This window comes from Nuphar pumila, chromosome 7 (assembly GCF_984573655.1).
Source record: "Nuphar pumila chromosome 7, dmNupPumi1.hap1.1, whole genome shotgun sequence".
Taxonomy (NCBI): domain Eukaryota; kingdom Viridiplantae; phylum Streptophyta; class Magnoliopsida; order Nymphaeales; family Nymphaeaceae; genus Nuphar; species Nuphar pumila.
This window is the reverse complement of record NC_143255.1, coordinates 50,348,957-50,364,410: the sequence shown is the minus strand read 5'-3', so window position 1 is coordinate 50,364,410 and position 15,454 is coordinate 50,348,957. Positions and strand designations below refer to the sequence as shown.

At 36.5% G+C, this 15,454-nt stretch overlaps 1 protein-coding gene across 2 annotated transcripts; it reads right to left on the bottom strand.

Annotated features, from left to right (window-relative positions):
• Nucleotides 1-244: 244 nt before the first annotated feature.
• Nucleotides 245-14,922, bottom strand: LOC149832230 (large ribosomal subunit protein bL12c-like). Of its 2 annotated transcripts, none has more exons than XM_090014391.1 (2): nucleotides 14,196-14,921; nucleotides 245-486 (listed from the first exon to the last, which is right to left on the bottom strand). In XM_090014391.1, exon 1 carries the CDS (start codon nucleotides 14,815-14,817, stop codon nucleotides 14,236-14,238), a length of 582 nt encoding a protein of 193 aa, XP_089870517.1. In that variant the 5' UTR covers nucleotides 14,818-14,921; the 3' UTR covers nucleotides 245-486; nucleotides 14,196-14,235. The 2 variants fall into 2 exon arrangements, with proteins under 2 accessions (XP_089870517.1, XP_089870518.1); XM_090014392.1 differs by lacking the exon at nucleotides 245-486 and adding an exon at nucleotides 1,949-2,187 and having other exon boundaries at nucleotides 14,196-14,922.
• Between the last annotated feature and the right edge of the window lie 532 nt (nucleotides 14,923-15,454).

The following is a 15,454-nucleotide window of genomic DNA, read 5'->3' as shown; positions in this document are numbered from 1 at the left end:
TATAAAACATAAATATGAAGTATCTTATATATATATGTATTATGTACAAAGTATATTATATATGTGTGCTGTACACAACCTTATGTATGTATGAAAGCACCCAGCACCATCTCCATGAAACACCAGCATCAGATATATATATATATAGCGAGAGAGAGAGAGAGAGAACTGTGCCCCCCACACTCTTAAAAAATGCATGTGGTGTTGTACTACCAACAGAACCCTTGTACCACATGCTTGGATATAGTCTTTAATGCATGTACGCTAGGTAATTCACAAGCAGGAGGTGGAATACTCCAGCTTTGTCAAAAAGTAAAATCTACTAGTTCGTCCCAAATCAGATTCAGCAAAACACAAACTTGGCCTCTCCACACCAGATGACAAAGCTGAATATCTAAAAAATTAACAAAATGAGTACAGAAATCATGCCTGAAGGAAAGAGAATTTCAACTTCTTCCGGAGTAGTTTCATAAGCATCCACACCAACTGGCAAAAATTAACAAAGTGAATCACATGAGACCTTGAATCATAAAAAGCACCCATACGAGCATCAGTTGATATAACTGCAAGTAGGGGTGGTCATTGGGCCGGCCCGGGCACGTTTAGAGCTTGGCCCGGCTGGGTTTTGGCCTGGTTCTTAACGGGCTCGGGTTTGAAGAGCAGCCCATGACCCGGCCCATTGGGCCCAATGGGCCAATGTGAAGCAGGCCCGGCCCAAACCCAACTAATTAGGTAAATAATAAATAATTAACAAGTTCCCATGTACCCAACTAATTATCTTTCTAGTTTCCATACAATTAATGCAACTAATTAGGTAAATAATAGTTATCAAGTTACTATGAAATTAATTAATTTTTTAATTTTATATTATTAAAAATTAATAAATTTCTCAGGCCCGTCGAGCCAGCCCAGTTGCCTGCGGGCCAACCTGGACCCAGCCCATGTATATAACGGGTCAGGTTTCAGCCCGGTAGCTAACAGGCCTAGGCCTAACCATGACCCAAACCTGTCCCATGGCGGGCCGGGTCGGCTTGGCCCATTGCCCACCCGTAACTGCAAGTGGTTACATCCATAACTAGCTATCACATTTTCAGCCCTTGATGATAACACTGATCACTGGCCAATAACCTAACTCAGAAGTCACATGACTAAACATGAGACCATCCTAGTGATTTGGGTCAACGAATGAATGATCTATGTCAAACCGCATCCCCTCCAGTCCTGACCAGTTTGAAGCATACTAGAACACCAATTAATAGCAACAATGACAAAATGATCAAATGCAGCAATTTTTTACAACGCACATGCCTAATACCGTATCTCAAGATGGATGCCAACAGCAATAGTCAAGAAGAACAAAATCACAAACCAATAAATGAGAGAAAGTTTAGCAACATTAGTAAAGAGAAAACTAGGGGTGTTATTAGGATGGCATTGGCACGCTACACGGATACTTGGATCATCATTAAAGAAATATATTGAAAGGACGAAGCAGAAAAGGGTAGGACTGCACGTAATGGAGTCATGAGCTTGTAGTCTCAAGTTTTAGCTTTAACAGAGAGACAATGGAGACAGAAGGGAGGCTGATAACGATTATCACCACACCCCACATAAGATAATTTGGTGGCTTGCTATCTGAATAAGTCTTTTAACAATCAGAAGGTAGAAGACAAATTTTTGCAATTCAATAATGAGGTAATATTATCAATGAAACCCAGTTATTAAAAGTTCCCTTTAATGGGAGAAAGCAATACCTGTTAAGGGTTCTATCATTCAGCAGATAGAAGGTTTCACCAAGCCTTACAGTGTAGACATGTATACAAAATCAGAACAGCAGAGCCTAACTATTGGGTCGACTTTTGAAGATAAGCATCATGAAAGTGGTTTCCTCTTACTATTCTAAAGAAAAATGCAGACAAACATTCATTCAACTAACACTATTAGAAGCTTTATACTGCCTAAGATGATGCAGACAGATTAAAAAACCGTCTTTCTGAGGACAATATTCTTACAATGGTCAATAACTCCAAGGTTTATGATCACATATTGAAACCTCATGACCAAGAACTGGCAAACATGTAGAGCACGCCATCATGTTATAACTTATAATTGCAATGAGCTACTATACCTCTACACTCTACATGGGAAGGGGTTGATAACCTATCCCAGCCAGCCAAAGCAATAAGCCTGTGTGACACATGCCAGCACACATGGGCAACAATGAGCTCAAAGATAAAGATTCAATGAATAAGCAACAAGAATTGCAGGTAACAATGAAAATTCACTCAATTTACATTAATTTGCTAGCCACCCTAATCAAAGAGTAGAAAGTGCTAGTGTTGCATGGTTTGCCTAGCTAGCTTAGGTGATTGAGATCATAGGTTGTACCTTCCTCGCCCCTAAAAAGAAGAAATAAAAGCAACTCTCTCCCATGAAAGTCCTCAAGACTTGATTAAATTCCAAGACTTCTGTCTTTGTTTCTCTTTGCTCCATCCATCTCCTTCCCAACCTTAACACTCTCCACTTCAACTAACTACCCCTTAACCGCTTCAACAAATCTTGTCATACAAACATTTTCCTATGCTTTTCATCTGCCGCAACTAGATGGATCGAAATCATAGTCACCAAAATCACCGATATTTTGAAAATAACAAGATATTATTGGGTTTTTCTTAGTAGCCAATAAAAACATCAAAATATTGCAATATTTGCACAATATCATCAAAAAATGATATTAACACCATAATATCATGATAATGTCATGATATTTTAATTTTTTTTATTTTATTTATTTTAAGTATATATTTTATGTTATTTTGTTTCTTTTATTTTCTAAAAACTTTTCTAACTGTTTCTTTATATTTTTATAAGAAAAATATCTGATAAAACCTATTCCTTCTTAATCTGTTTATTATTTTTATATTTTTAAAAATTTTAAGATATTCAAGATGTTTTGAGATTTTCCCAGAAAAATGCACTTAAAAAAACTCCTGAGAAAAACCCAGAAGAGAAAATTCCCTAGAACGAGATTGGTGACTACAGTCAGAAGTATGGTTAGGTATCCAACTGACCTAGATCTGATTCTTGGGTCTGGATAAACATAGACCAAGTAAAAAAATGGTTCGGCTTGAGAATATGTGTTCAAACCTATGTCACAGAGACTCGGCCAACTGGGTGCCACACCCCCGTCAACGCGACGCGACACGGGTGCGGCATCTGGTGCGGTCAACCTGACCCTGGGTGCGATCAACGCACCCAGGGTCATTTATGTCCAACTTTTGGACTTTATATATATATATATATATATATATATTTTTTTTTTTTTTACCGCACCCCCGCACCCAAGTTTTTTGAAAGTGCTGCACCCCCGCACCTGTTAAATTATGTATCAACATTGTAATCTCGTATATATATTCATATATAGAGAGAGAGAGATACATATACATATGTACTATGTATATATGTATATGTATCTCTATCTATATATATAAATATATTTACCTATTTCTTTTTTGTCTCGTCTTTCACCCGAAAAGGGTATTTTTGTAAATTCCTGTTTTACGCATATTCCATTTGGAATATGATTGTAACTTTTTTTAATTCTTTTATTTTTATTTTTTATTTTTCTTTCTTTTCCTTTTTTTAATTTTTGTTATTTGTGCCACATAGGGAGGTTCCCCAAAGAGTCGTTGGGGAGCCTCCAACGGTTACATATGTGACCGTTGGGGGCTCCCAACGGCTCTCTTGGGAGCCCCCTATGTGGCTCCTTTGTGAGGTTATAAATAGGGGCTTCACCCCTCTTGTATTTTTATGGCTTTGAGTCAAAGCCCCAGTGTTCAATAAAGCTTCTCTAACATTTTTTATGTTGTTGTGCATTTGTGAGATTTTGTGAGTTATGCATTTGTGCACAAGTGTTCTAAGAGCTTTTATTGTGCATGTGTGCCGAGTCTATTATCAAGAATATTAAGGTCTTGATCATAGTATCTTGTTAGAGATACTTTTATATGGTATCAGAGCCTCGTTTGAAGAAGAAGGATCGTGTGTTTTCATTTTTGAGTGCTTTGAAAAATGTGCCTTCAAGCTATTGTTTTTTGAAGTATTTCATCTTTTTGGGCAATATTTTGAAAGTCTCCTTTATCAAGAAAGACTTGTAAAGTCCTTGAGGTACGTGTTGTTTTTCATCATCTCTCATCTCTAAAGGGTGAAAAAGACTCTCATTTTTTTCTTGACTTCAAACTTAATGGGTCCAACTATCATGTTTGGGCAGGAAACATGGAAGCCCACATCAAAGGAAAAGGGCTTTGGGACTATGTCCAAGGCTCGATTCCCAAACCGAAACCCAAGATAACATTGCTAGAGAAAGGAGAGATAAAAATTCTTGAAGGTGATGAAAGAACCAAAGTTCCTGAAGAATATGCAAAAAAGCATGAAGAATGGGATATGAGGAATTTTAAAATCCTCTCTTGGATTTTTTCATCCGTAGAAACGAGAATCAATGCAAATATCATCAAATTCAAGAAGTCTTCTCAAGCATGGGAATATCTTGAGAAGATGTACACCTCTAGGGACTTATCCCATAAGTATTATCTCCAAAAAAGGGCGCTTACGCTTCAACAAGGGGAGATGTCCATAAGAGAGTACTTTGTCGAGCTCTCTTCTATTTGGGACGAGCTTGCTATGCTCGAACCTAAGTAGAGTAGAGAAGGCATAGAGCTTCGCCATAAACAATTGGAAGAAGATAGATTTTTCAATTTTTTGAATGGGCTTAGGCCCGAATTTGAGCAAATCCGGTCTTCCCTTTTATCCGCCTTCACTCCCCCCTCTCTTGAAGATGTTATTACTAAATTTAGTGGGGAAGAGACTCGAATGGGTATAAGCAAGAACAACCCAAGTGTCCTTGTTACACCTTCCAACAATAAAGAAAATGAAGGTGTTAATGCCGTCTGAAGACCGGGGAGCAATTTAAGGACCTAAAAGCCTCCTCACTTCAAGTATCAAAACTCAAGTGGTCAAGGAGCAAAGAGAGACTATAGCAAGCTTACATGCCATTTTTTGTAAAGAGCCAGGGCACATTAAGCCTATTTTCCCAAAATGGAAGAAATTACTTGCCACGACTATCACATCTCAACCGGAGGAACGATCGTCATCATCTAATGGGTCTCTTTCTCTTCAACAAATTGTAGAAGCTTTACAACCTCTTCTCAAGGGAAGCATTTCCGGAGCCACTATGTCTACATCACCTCCTGGTATGACATCTTGGCTTCTAGATTCCGGAGCATCTTTTCACATGACTCCAAGTGCTTGTTCTCTTTCCGATTTTTCTAAAAATTCTCTTTCATCTTTTGTCTCAACGGCGGATGGAACACCTCTTGAAATTAAAGGAATAGGCAATTTTGAAAAACAAGATTTTTTTATTACAAAAATTTATCTTATACCAAAACTAAATTTAAATTTACTTTTGGTCTTTCAACTCTCGGACAATGGTTGCGATATAAAATTCTCTTCTAACAAATGTTGGATACAGGATCGCCAGTCTGGGAGGTTGATTGGGGAAGGCTCTAAGAGCGGAGACCTCTACTATGTTGACTTTCTTCAAGTTCCCAAGAATCAATTTTGTAATGTTGCTCAAAACAAAGATATTCATGTATGGCATAAGAGACTGGGACATCCCAACATTGTTAAAAATCTCTGATTTGCCTTTTATTAAATATCTTTGTAAAGAGGATTTTTTTATGTAATGAATGTATTCTTAGGAAGATGAAAACTCTAACTTTTATTCAAAGATCCATGTTTACGACAAAACCCTTTGAAATTGTTCATTCCAATGTATGGGGTCCGGCTCCTGTGATATCTAAAGGAGGATTCTCATAATATGTAATATTTGTGGACGATTACACTAGATTTTGTTGGATATATTTTCTTAAACATAAACATGAAGTTTTTTCAACATTTAAAACTTTTCATATGATGGTTTTAAATCAATTCAATGAAAGTTTAAAAATTCTTAGATCTGACTCCGGTGGCGAATACCTTTCAAACGAATTCAAAAGTTATCTTGAAAATTATGGTATTCTCCATCAAAAATCTTGTCCAAAAACCCCACAACAAAATGGGTTAGCTGAACGAAAGCATAGGCATATCATTGAAACAACTAGAACCATGCTCATTTCGCAAAATATTCTTAAGAAACTCTGGGCTGAGGCAGCTCTTACTTCGGTCTATCTTATAAATAGACTTTCATCAAAAAAATTGAACAAGATTTCCCCATTTGAAAAAATTTATGAAAAAGAACCTAACTATAGCAGGTTAAGGGTTTTTTGATGTAAATGTTTTGTCCTTACTGATAAAAATGACAAACTTTCTCCAAAGGCCATTCCTTGCGCCTTTCTTGGTTATTCTGAAACCCAAAAGAGTTTTTGATGTTATGATGTTAAAAATGACAAATTGTATGTTTCTAGAAATGTAAGTTTTTTGAAAAATCTTAGTGGTTTCGAAAACCTTGAATCTAATGACAAGAACGTAGATTATTCTTTTCTATTTGACCTATTAGCTGAAAGTGATGATACTAGTGATGATGAGTCAAATCAGAACGAATCAAGTGATAATAAAACTAGAGAAACCAGTCATGTGTCCTCTCCATTTTATCAATATGTCGATGAGAAACCTCCTAGAGATCCCATCACCTATACTCATAGAGATAGAAACACCTTCAGAAGTGCTCTTGAAAGGTATGATGATGCTAGTAGAACTTCTCCTCAAAGTGAAGAGAACCTTCGCAGAACCGAAAGACAGAAAAAAACTCCTTCTAGGTTCATCTCATATGAATCCTTTTCACCTAAACATAGAGCTTGTCTAAGCGCCATTCATTCTTACATAGAACCTAGAAGCTTCGAGGAAGCACGAAAATGTCCCGAATGGATTGCTGCCATGGATAATGAACTCAGAGCTCTGAGAAGAGTCAAGACATGGGAATTTCAAAACCTCCTTAAAGATAAGAAAATAATAGGGTGTAGATGGGTATTTAAGGTTAAGACCAAGAGTGATGGATCTCTCAAAAGATATAAGGCCTGACTGGCCTGACTGGTTGCAAAGAAGTATAGTCAAGAATATGGAATTGATTATGAAGAGACCTTTGCTCCGGTGGCTCGAATGGTCAATGCTCGATGTCTTATAATTGTTGCCTCAATCAACAAGTGAAACATCTATCAAATGGATGTTAAGAATGTCTTTCTAAACGGAGATCTAACTGAAGAAATGTATATGGACGCTCCTCTTGCAATTGAGACTCCTAAAGAAAAGGTGTTCCGCCTTCGAAAAACACTTTATGGTTTGAAACAAGCCCCCAAGGCTTGGTATGATAGGTTTAATTCCGTAATGATAGAAAATGGTTTTTCATCCTGCTTTACTGATACTGTTTTGTTTATTAGAAAATCCAATGCAAGAATTGTCATCTTACTATTGTATGTGGATGACATGTTCATAACTGGTAGTGATTCTAAGGGGGTTAAGAGCATAAAATCCATTTTGAAAGATAAGTTTGAAATGTCTGATCTGAGTTTTTTGACTTATTTTTTGGGTATTGAAGTAGCATACTCTCATAGAGGGTATTTCTTATCTCAAATTAAGCTTGCGTCTAAGATCATTGACAGGTCAGGTATTACGGATGAGAAGGTTTGTGAAACTCCTGTTATAGAAGGAGCTAAAATGAAAATTGATGATGGTGTCCCTCTTTCGGACCCTACTCCCTACAGACATCTTGTTGGTTCATTAATGTATCTGAGTATCACCAGACCAGATATTTCTCACGCAGTCCATACTGCAAGCCAGTTTCAGCATGAACCAACATCTGTCCACATGAGTGCCATCTTACGAGTCATAAGATACATGAAGGGTACTCTAAATAAGGGAGTTTTTTTGTCCTCTTCTTCTGACTTAAAATTAATTGCTTATACTGACTCTGATTGGGGAGGTGACCCAAATACCCGTCACTCAACCACTGGTTTTTTTGTATTCTTAGGTGATTCATTGATCTCGTGGAGATGTAAGAAGCAACAAAAAGTCTCTCTATCTTCGACTGAAGTTGAATATCGTGTCATTGCAACTACTACCATGAAAATTGTATGGATCCACCAACTGCTTGAAGACATCGGGATCACTATTGAAGGGCCCACTAAGTTATGCTATGATAACAAGAGCGCAATTTATATTGCCAAAAATCATACTTTCTACGAGCGGACTAAGCACATTGAAATGGACTGTCACTATGTTCGTGAAGCCTATCTAAAAGGAGTCATTGATCTACCTTATGTTACTTCAGAATATCAGTTGGCAGATTTATTCACCAAAGCTTTATGTGCACTCAGATTCAACTTTCTTCTTGGCAAACTTTTGGTCATCATGCCCTAAGTTTGAAAGGGGGTGTTAAATTATTTATCAACATTGTAATCTCGTATATATATTCATATATATAGAGAGAGATACATATACATATGTACTATATATATGTATATGTATCTCTATCTATATATATAAATATATTTACCTATTTCTTTTTTGTCTCGTCTTTCACCCGAAAAGGGTATTTTTGTAAATTCATGTTTTACGCATATTCCATTTGGAATATGATTGTAACTTTTTTTAATTCTTTTATTTCTTTTTCTTTTTCTTTCTTTTTCTTTCTTTTCATTTTTGTTATTTGTGCCACATAGGGAGGCTCCCCAAAGAGTCGTTGGGGAGCCTCCAACGGTTACATATGTGACCGTTGGGGGCTCCCAACGGCTCTCTTGGGAGCCCCCTATGTGGCTCCTTTGTGAGGTTATAAATAGGGGCTTCACCCCTCTTGTATTTTTATGGCTTTGAGTCAAAGCCCCAGTGTTCAATAAAGCTTCTCTAACATTTTTTATGTCGTTGTGCATTTGTGAGATTTTGTGAGTTATGCCTTTGTGCACAAGTGTTCTAAGAGCTCTTATTGTGCATGTGTGCCGAGTCTATTATCAAGAATATTATGGTCTTGATCATAGTATCTTGTTAGAGATACTTTTACAGCACCCGCACCCATGTGACATAGGTTCAAACCTAATCAGGTTTTAAGTTGGGATATGAGAGGTGCAATAAAAGCATTGAGTTTGAGTACCCAATTCAGAACAAATACGACATGATTTTAAAACTCGGGCCTGATATCCGGTTTGAGATTGTATGGGCATCTATTAAATCCAAGCATCTGCATATATAAGTTTATCTTAAATAGGTAAAGACGAGTGAGAAATTTGATCCAGGCCCTCTTAGCTGAAAATACCCAAAAACATTGACTATAGCACTGTGATTTTCTTGGTAATGATAAATATAATTATAGAAATCATGTAATATTTGAATATAAACTCAATCATGACCAAATTCATCCCTCATCAGACCTATTGATATGTTAATGACAGTTTCAGGAATTTGAAAAAGAGATCTGGTCGGATATGTACTGTCTCATATCTAACTGAATAACTATCCCAACCTAAACATGAAGTCATGAACCCAACTATGTTAAATGGCCGGATATTCAAGACCCCTTGACAACCCTGCCAATAACTAGCAGTATTAATGGTCAAGCAAATCAAATCCAACACAGGAACGTCAGTATTAATGGTCAAGCAAATCAAATCCAACACAGGAACATCAGTTCTCCTACCTTAGTTGAACCATGGGATACATCTTCCCCAGTTATCAAGCTGGGGTCATGGGTGAACTATTTTTAGAATAAATCACATTGTACAGAGCTAGGCAATTTTGAATGGGACCTTCAATTTAAACCTGATTTATACTGTAATAGACATAGATCCAACACACATAAATACATGCATGCATACACTCACAAAGATTTTGTACATAGATATACAAATGTACATATGTACATGCACACATACATGCATAGTTGCTAGGACGGGAATCGAAAACAGCAAGCACTATGGGAAACGAAATGCTTCGTTTCAAATTTAAAGGGAAATCAGGAAGCAGGAAGCAAGTAGTAAGCAGTATGAGGAATCATTTAGGAAGTGATATGTGAAATCATCTGAAATATGAATAAATTGATGGAAAAAATAAGAAAAACTTTGTGAGGAAGATCACTGTCAGAGTATATCATTTTATTAGAAAATCTTGAGATCACTTAGTTAAGAGAAAAAACACAAACATTTATTCAACAAAAATACAAAATATTCAAAAAACAACATCTTAATAAGCTTACTTTAGAAACTAAACATTTATTAACTAATAAAGAGTCTGTGCAGTAACTTATGTATACATATTACAAATCTAAAAAAATTATTGATTTTTTCATCTAAGAAAACAAATTTATGAAGCAATAGCAAAATATATTCATATTATTTCAAATTTTGCAAAAGAAATCTTACGTCCAAAATAGTGTTATATCACTATAATTTTACAGAAAATTCTAACATCCAAATAGTGTCATTACTTGGAATTAGGGAATCAGGGTTCCTACTTAGTCTAAGGGATTCCAGTAACTATGCATACATGTATATATGAGAAAATATATTATGGTTCTAAACCACAATACGATATGGTGATATGCTTGTTTGCAAAAATGTAGCCACCAAATGTTAGATCTAACTATAAACATGTGATTAATATGGTTTATTTATTGCACCTCTCATATCCCAACTTAAAACTTGATTAGTCAGAAAGTGTAGCGGCTGCTTAGTGGGGGGAGTGTGGGCATCTTGGTGGTTGAGTTGTTGCAGAGGCATGCACAAGGAGAGGAACAGTGGGGATGGTTTTTGAACTAGTGGTTCTTCAGAGAAGGAGAAGAGAGAAGAGAGTGGAAAAGCTGGCCAAGGCAATGAGAGTTGCATTGCAACCTGATTTGATTATCAATCGGCTTCATCTTTGGAGCTGCTTAATTTTTTCAAGCACAATTCCAAGATGAGTGCTAAAAACTTGGCCATCATTTATTTTGCATTGGTCTCAGTTGATTATGATCCATTAGGTGGCTAGCTAGGTCCCACCTCATTGTTTAAATGTATATCTATGCAGCAATAAAGTTTGGTTGATGTTTTATATTAGGATCCAGGTTGTATGACATACTTAGCTTTGCATTTTTGTGTTACTTATCATATCATTTATCTTAACAGTGTCAGAAAATTTGCTTTGTGTAAAAGTAGATTATGGTTATTCTTGATGAGCCTACTCATACATTCGCCACCAACTTGCAGTTAGTCATATGTGTGGTGGAGTTGATAATGCATTGAATAATTGTGTAAGGTTAGTATCAATATTTACATGATATGATTAAAAAACAAACTGTCAAGAGTTATTTACCTGTAAACCGTATGAATGTTGAGGTTCTAAACCTTTATGAGAGGGCATCTCTAAGAACATTGTCCAAGTTGTGAACATATACATACGGGAGGTTGTAATATTATCTTGGTAGGATAAATTGTAAGGTGCATAAAATTCCTCATCATGTGATGATGATAAGTAAACAGGATGGTGCATAAAAGATCTTAAAGATATTGGTATTCATTATATTGTAGTTTAGATAATAACCGGCATCTTAGATTCTCTTTGAAAAGAAAGATGTAGCCCTTTGTACGAATCATGTGGCAAATATCTATGAGTTTAAAATTTCAGTTATACAGAACTGAATTGAAATTTTGATTCTCCTTGTTGGTGTTTTGTATTTGCATATGAATTCATTGGTTTCATTTAGAACTTTTTAATTATTCTAAATTTGATAAGTAGGGTGAAACACTTTTCATGGATCGACATTTAGCTCTGAGTTTAAATGTTGGACTGTTCCTAGGTCTAATGAGAGTTGCACTAAGATTGAGCTCATAACTATTTGTGGGATATTTTTTAATTTAGTATGTTCACATAGCTGCCCTTGGCAGAGGAATGTCCATGTCTTCCATGGATCAATAAAAGGAAGGGTTTTCTTATGATCCTTTATATAATTTAGCATATTAGTTTTGTACGAGAGATCGAGACAGGGATGAGCATGAATGATACAATATGCTCTCTCTCTCTCTCAACCCATCCATAAGGACGGGTGGTTTTCTAGTATGTATATATATATATATGTATCACAAAAATCAGTTTCATGTGATATCAACAAGGTTTTCTTTAGAAGAATTTTAAAAATGATTGTTTTCTTGAAAATTAAAAAAAATAAAAAAGTGGAAACCTTTTAGAATTTTTGAACTCTCAAGAAAATATCATGTTAAAATGCAATATTACCATTCTTTCCTATTTTTCCAACCTGTCTCAATTTCATCATTTTGAATTTTTTAATAATAAATAAATATTTGCAATAATGACACATGCGCATTATAATCACTAATATCAGTATTGCAATAATATCCACAAAGTTTTCCCTTCAGAGGATTTAAAAATAGATGCTTTCTCTTGAAAAAATCAGATTCTAAAATGAGCAACAATAAAAAGAACCATAATAGCTGAGTTTACCATAAACATTATCACATTGATTTGATACTTCCTTTTTATTTTGGATTTCTTATTTTTCTAGAAAAAATCTTTTGATGCACAAAAAATTCAACATATCATAATATTTGATAACTTGTGTATGTATGTGCATGTGCAAGCAAACAAAGTTGTGAAAGATCTGTGTGCATTTGTGTGTGTGTTGATCCTATACATATGAGTTTATTGAAGCTAATAAGGCTTGACGCATTTGGGTTTGGATGAAGTAGCTTGGATTGGATGGAAAATTGAAATAAATCTAGAAACTGAATTTTCCTAGGTACATAGCTAAGTATGACAAATTGACAACTGTATGATGCCCATTTCCACACAGCTGCAAAATAAAGCTAATAAAAAATTCTATGGTCCCATGTTAATTATCTTTCCATGCATTTATAATAGCATACCTAGAAAAGCCCACCCTAAATCTCAGACTTAATTAAAATGAAGAATAATAAAAATCAAAGAACCGAAATATTGAGTTTACCACAAATGTCATGATATCGATGTAATGCTTTCATTTTATTTTGGATTTTCTTATTTACAAGAAAAAAAAAACTTTACAAACAGAGTTTCAAAATCTCACAATATTTGGTAACTGATCTGTGTGTGATCCCATATACATAGTGACAAAAGTTAAAAATGGCAAAATATCGGCAACCAAAAACTCATGAGAATTTGAATTTTATTTTTAAATATCATGTTTTTTGGGCAAAATCTTGGCAAAAAAAATAAATTAAAAATATAAAAAGATTATTTTTTTATAAGGAAATATAAATAAAAATTATTTTAAAATAAAAAACACATGTCACGATAAATAGCCGATAAAAACATAAATATCATGTTTAAAACACAATATTTATGTTTTTGACAGAAAACTCGCGAAAAGTTGCCATTTTTAACTTTCTGGTAATTTCTCGTGATATTTTCGCAACATTTTCATAAATCTCGCGAGATTTTTCACTATGCCCATATATATGAGTCTATTGAAGCTCATAAGGCTCAACCCATTTGGCTTTGGATCCAAGCAGTTTGGTTTGAATCCAAAGTTGGATATGACAAATTGTATCATGCCCATTTCCACACAATTGCAAATTTAATCCTAGATCACATCTTCCCATGTCAAACTTCTTTACAAACGGGCATGATATCATACCTACAAAGCTCATCCTCCATATTGTTAAGACCATAGTCACTACGCGCCAGGGGTAGAATCGTCTGAATTATGGGTCATGGTTAGCTATCCAAAGTCAAGAATAAAGATACTCTGGTCGAGACCATATCCAGGAGCAGCCTCCTAACATCATTCCTATAACTTTGTGTTCTTCAACCCTTCTATTAAGAAGAATCCTAACATGAACGCGTTTCATACATCAAAGAGAAATCCAAGAGAATGCATTAATAAATAATTAACTAAGTGAAACAACAATTTCCCACTTCCAATGTACTTCATAACCAAACCACAAACCCAACTGAAACGAAAAATTCGTATAGATAATACAAAATTGTGAAAAAAAACAAAAATTCAATAAAACAACAAATTTCCACAATGAGAATAATGATGATGCTGAAATTTATACATTCTTTCATTCCATATACTCCAAGTGATACCCAAAACTAGTAGTACAATAATAAAGTTTAAATTGTAATAACAACCAAAATTATAAGACAAAACAAAGAAGAAAAATACGATTTTCAGGAACCTTTACCTCACACAGAAACCCGCCTTCCACAAGAGAAATCCTAACCCTAGACTATGGAGACCTTTGCTCCCACCTCCTCCAGCTTCTTCTTCGCATCCTCTGCTTCCTCCTTCGAGACCCCCTCCCGGAACTTCTTCGGCAGCCCCTCTATGAGATCCTTGGCCTCCTTCAGAGCAAGGTTAGTAATTGCCCGGACCACCTTAATCGTCGCTATCCTCACATTGCTTGGCACATCCTCGATCACAACATCAAACTCCGTCTTCTCCTCCACAGCAGGTGCTGCCGACTCCCCAGCTGGGGCAGCGCCGGGGACAACCCCGACCGCAGCAGGGGCGAACGCAGCGGGAGAGACGCCGAGCTCCTCCTGGAGGTAGTCGGAGAGAGACCGGGCCTCCTCCAGGGTCAGGAGCTTGATCTCCTGCCCTAATTTCTCAATCTTCGGCAAGACAGCGACGGCACGGACATGCATAAGAACGGCAGATCTCCGCTGGGCAGTGGAGACAGTGCTAGGGTTTGCGGTGACACCGATTCCGAAGGTGAGCTTCCGGAGGGAAGCTGGGGAGCGGGAATTGAGGGAGGCGCGAGAGGGGAGGGAGATGACGGAGTTCGTGGAGAGTGAAACCGCCATTTTAGTTCCAATTTAGGGTTTTTACTCCTCTGAATTTCGCTCTCTGTGCGATGGGAGGAGTTGCAGAAGCAAGAGTACGGAGAAGACGAGGAGTTTTGGATAAGGGGAGAGTGGCACCTCTGCCGCTGCCCTTATCGGGTCAGACCCGCCCAGGAACCCGTCAGTAGCAGTGGTACTACGGTAATGCGGGTAATGGATCGGGTCGGATCAAGTTCGGATCGGGTCGAGCTAAAACCTACAAATATACAATGCCTCGAGTCAGATCGGATAGAGACAAGACGTACAACGCTGGAGTCATGTTGGTTCGGGTAAAGTTTTCCGAGTCAAAGATATTCAACTCAACCGGGTCCAGGCTGGCTGTGTAGAAACTTAGGTTTGGTTTAGGTTGGTTCAACTAAATGGATACCGACTGACAATTTTTTAATTTCACAATAAATTTACATATTTCAATATTAGTACGGAATTTGACACCGGTTCAAGTAACCTAAGTAGCAGGGCCTTGGGGAAAAGCAATATCCAATGAGAGGTATCTATCATGCCTATTTGACACAATCAATCACATAACAACATTTCATATGCACTAGAGTCTATGGTGTTGGCCAGACATACGAACCACTCACAACATAATCTAAAACGA

What these genes read in the sequence shown, in the direction of transcription:
- LOC149832230 (XM_090014392.1), bottom strand. Translation starts at nt 14,817, where the DNA reads ATGGCGGTTTCACTCTCCACGAACTCCGTCATCTCCCTCCCCTCTCGC.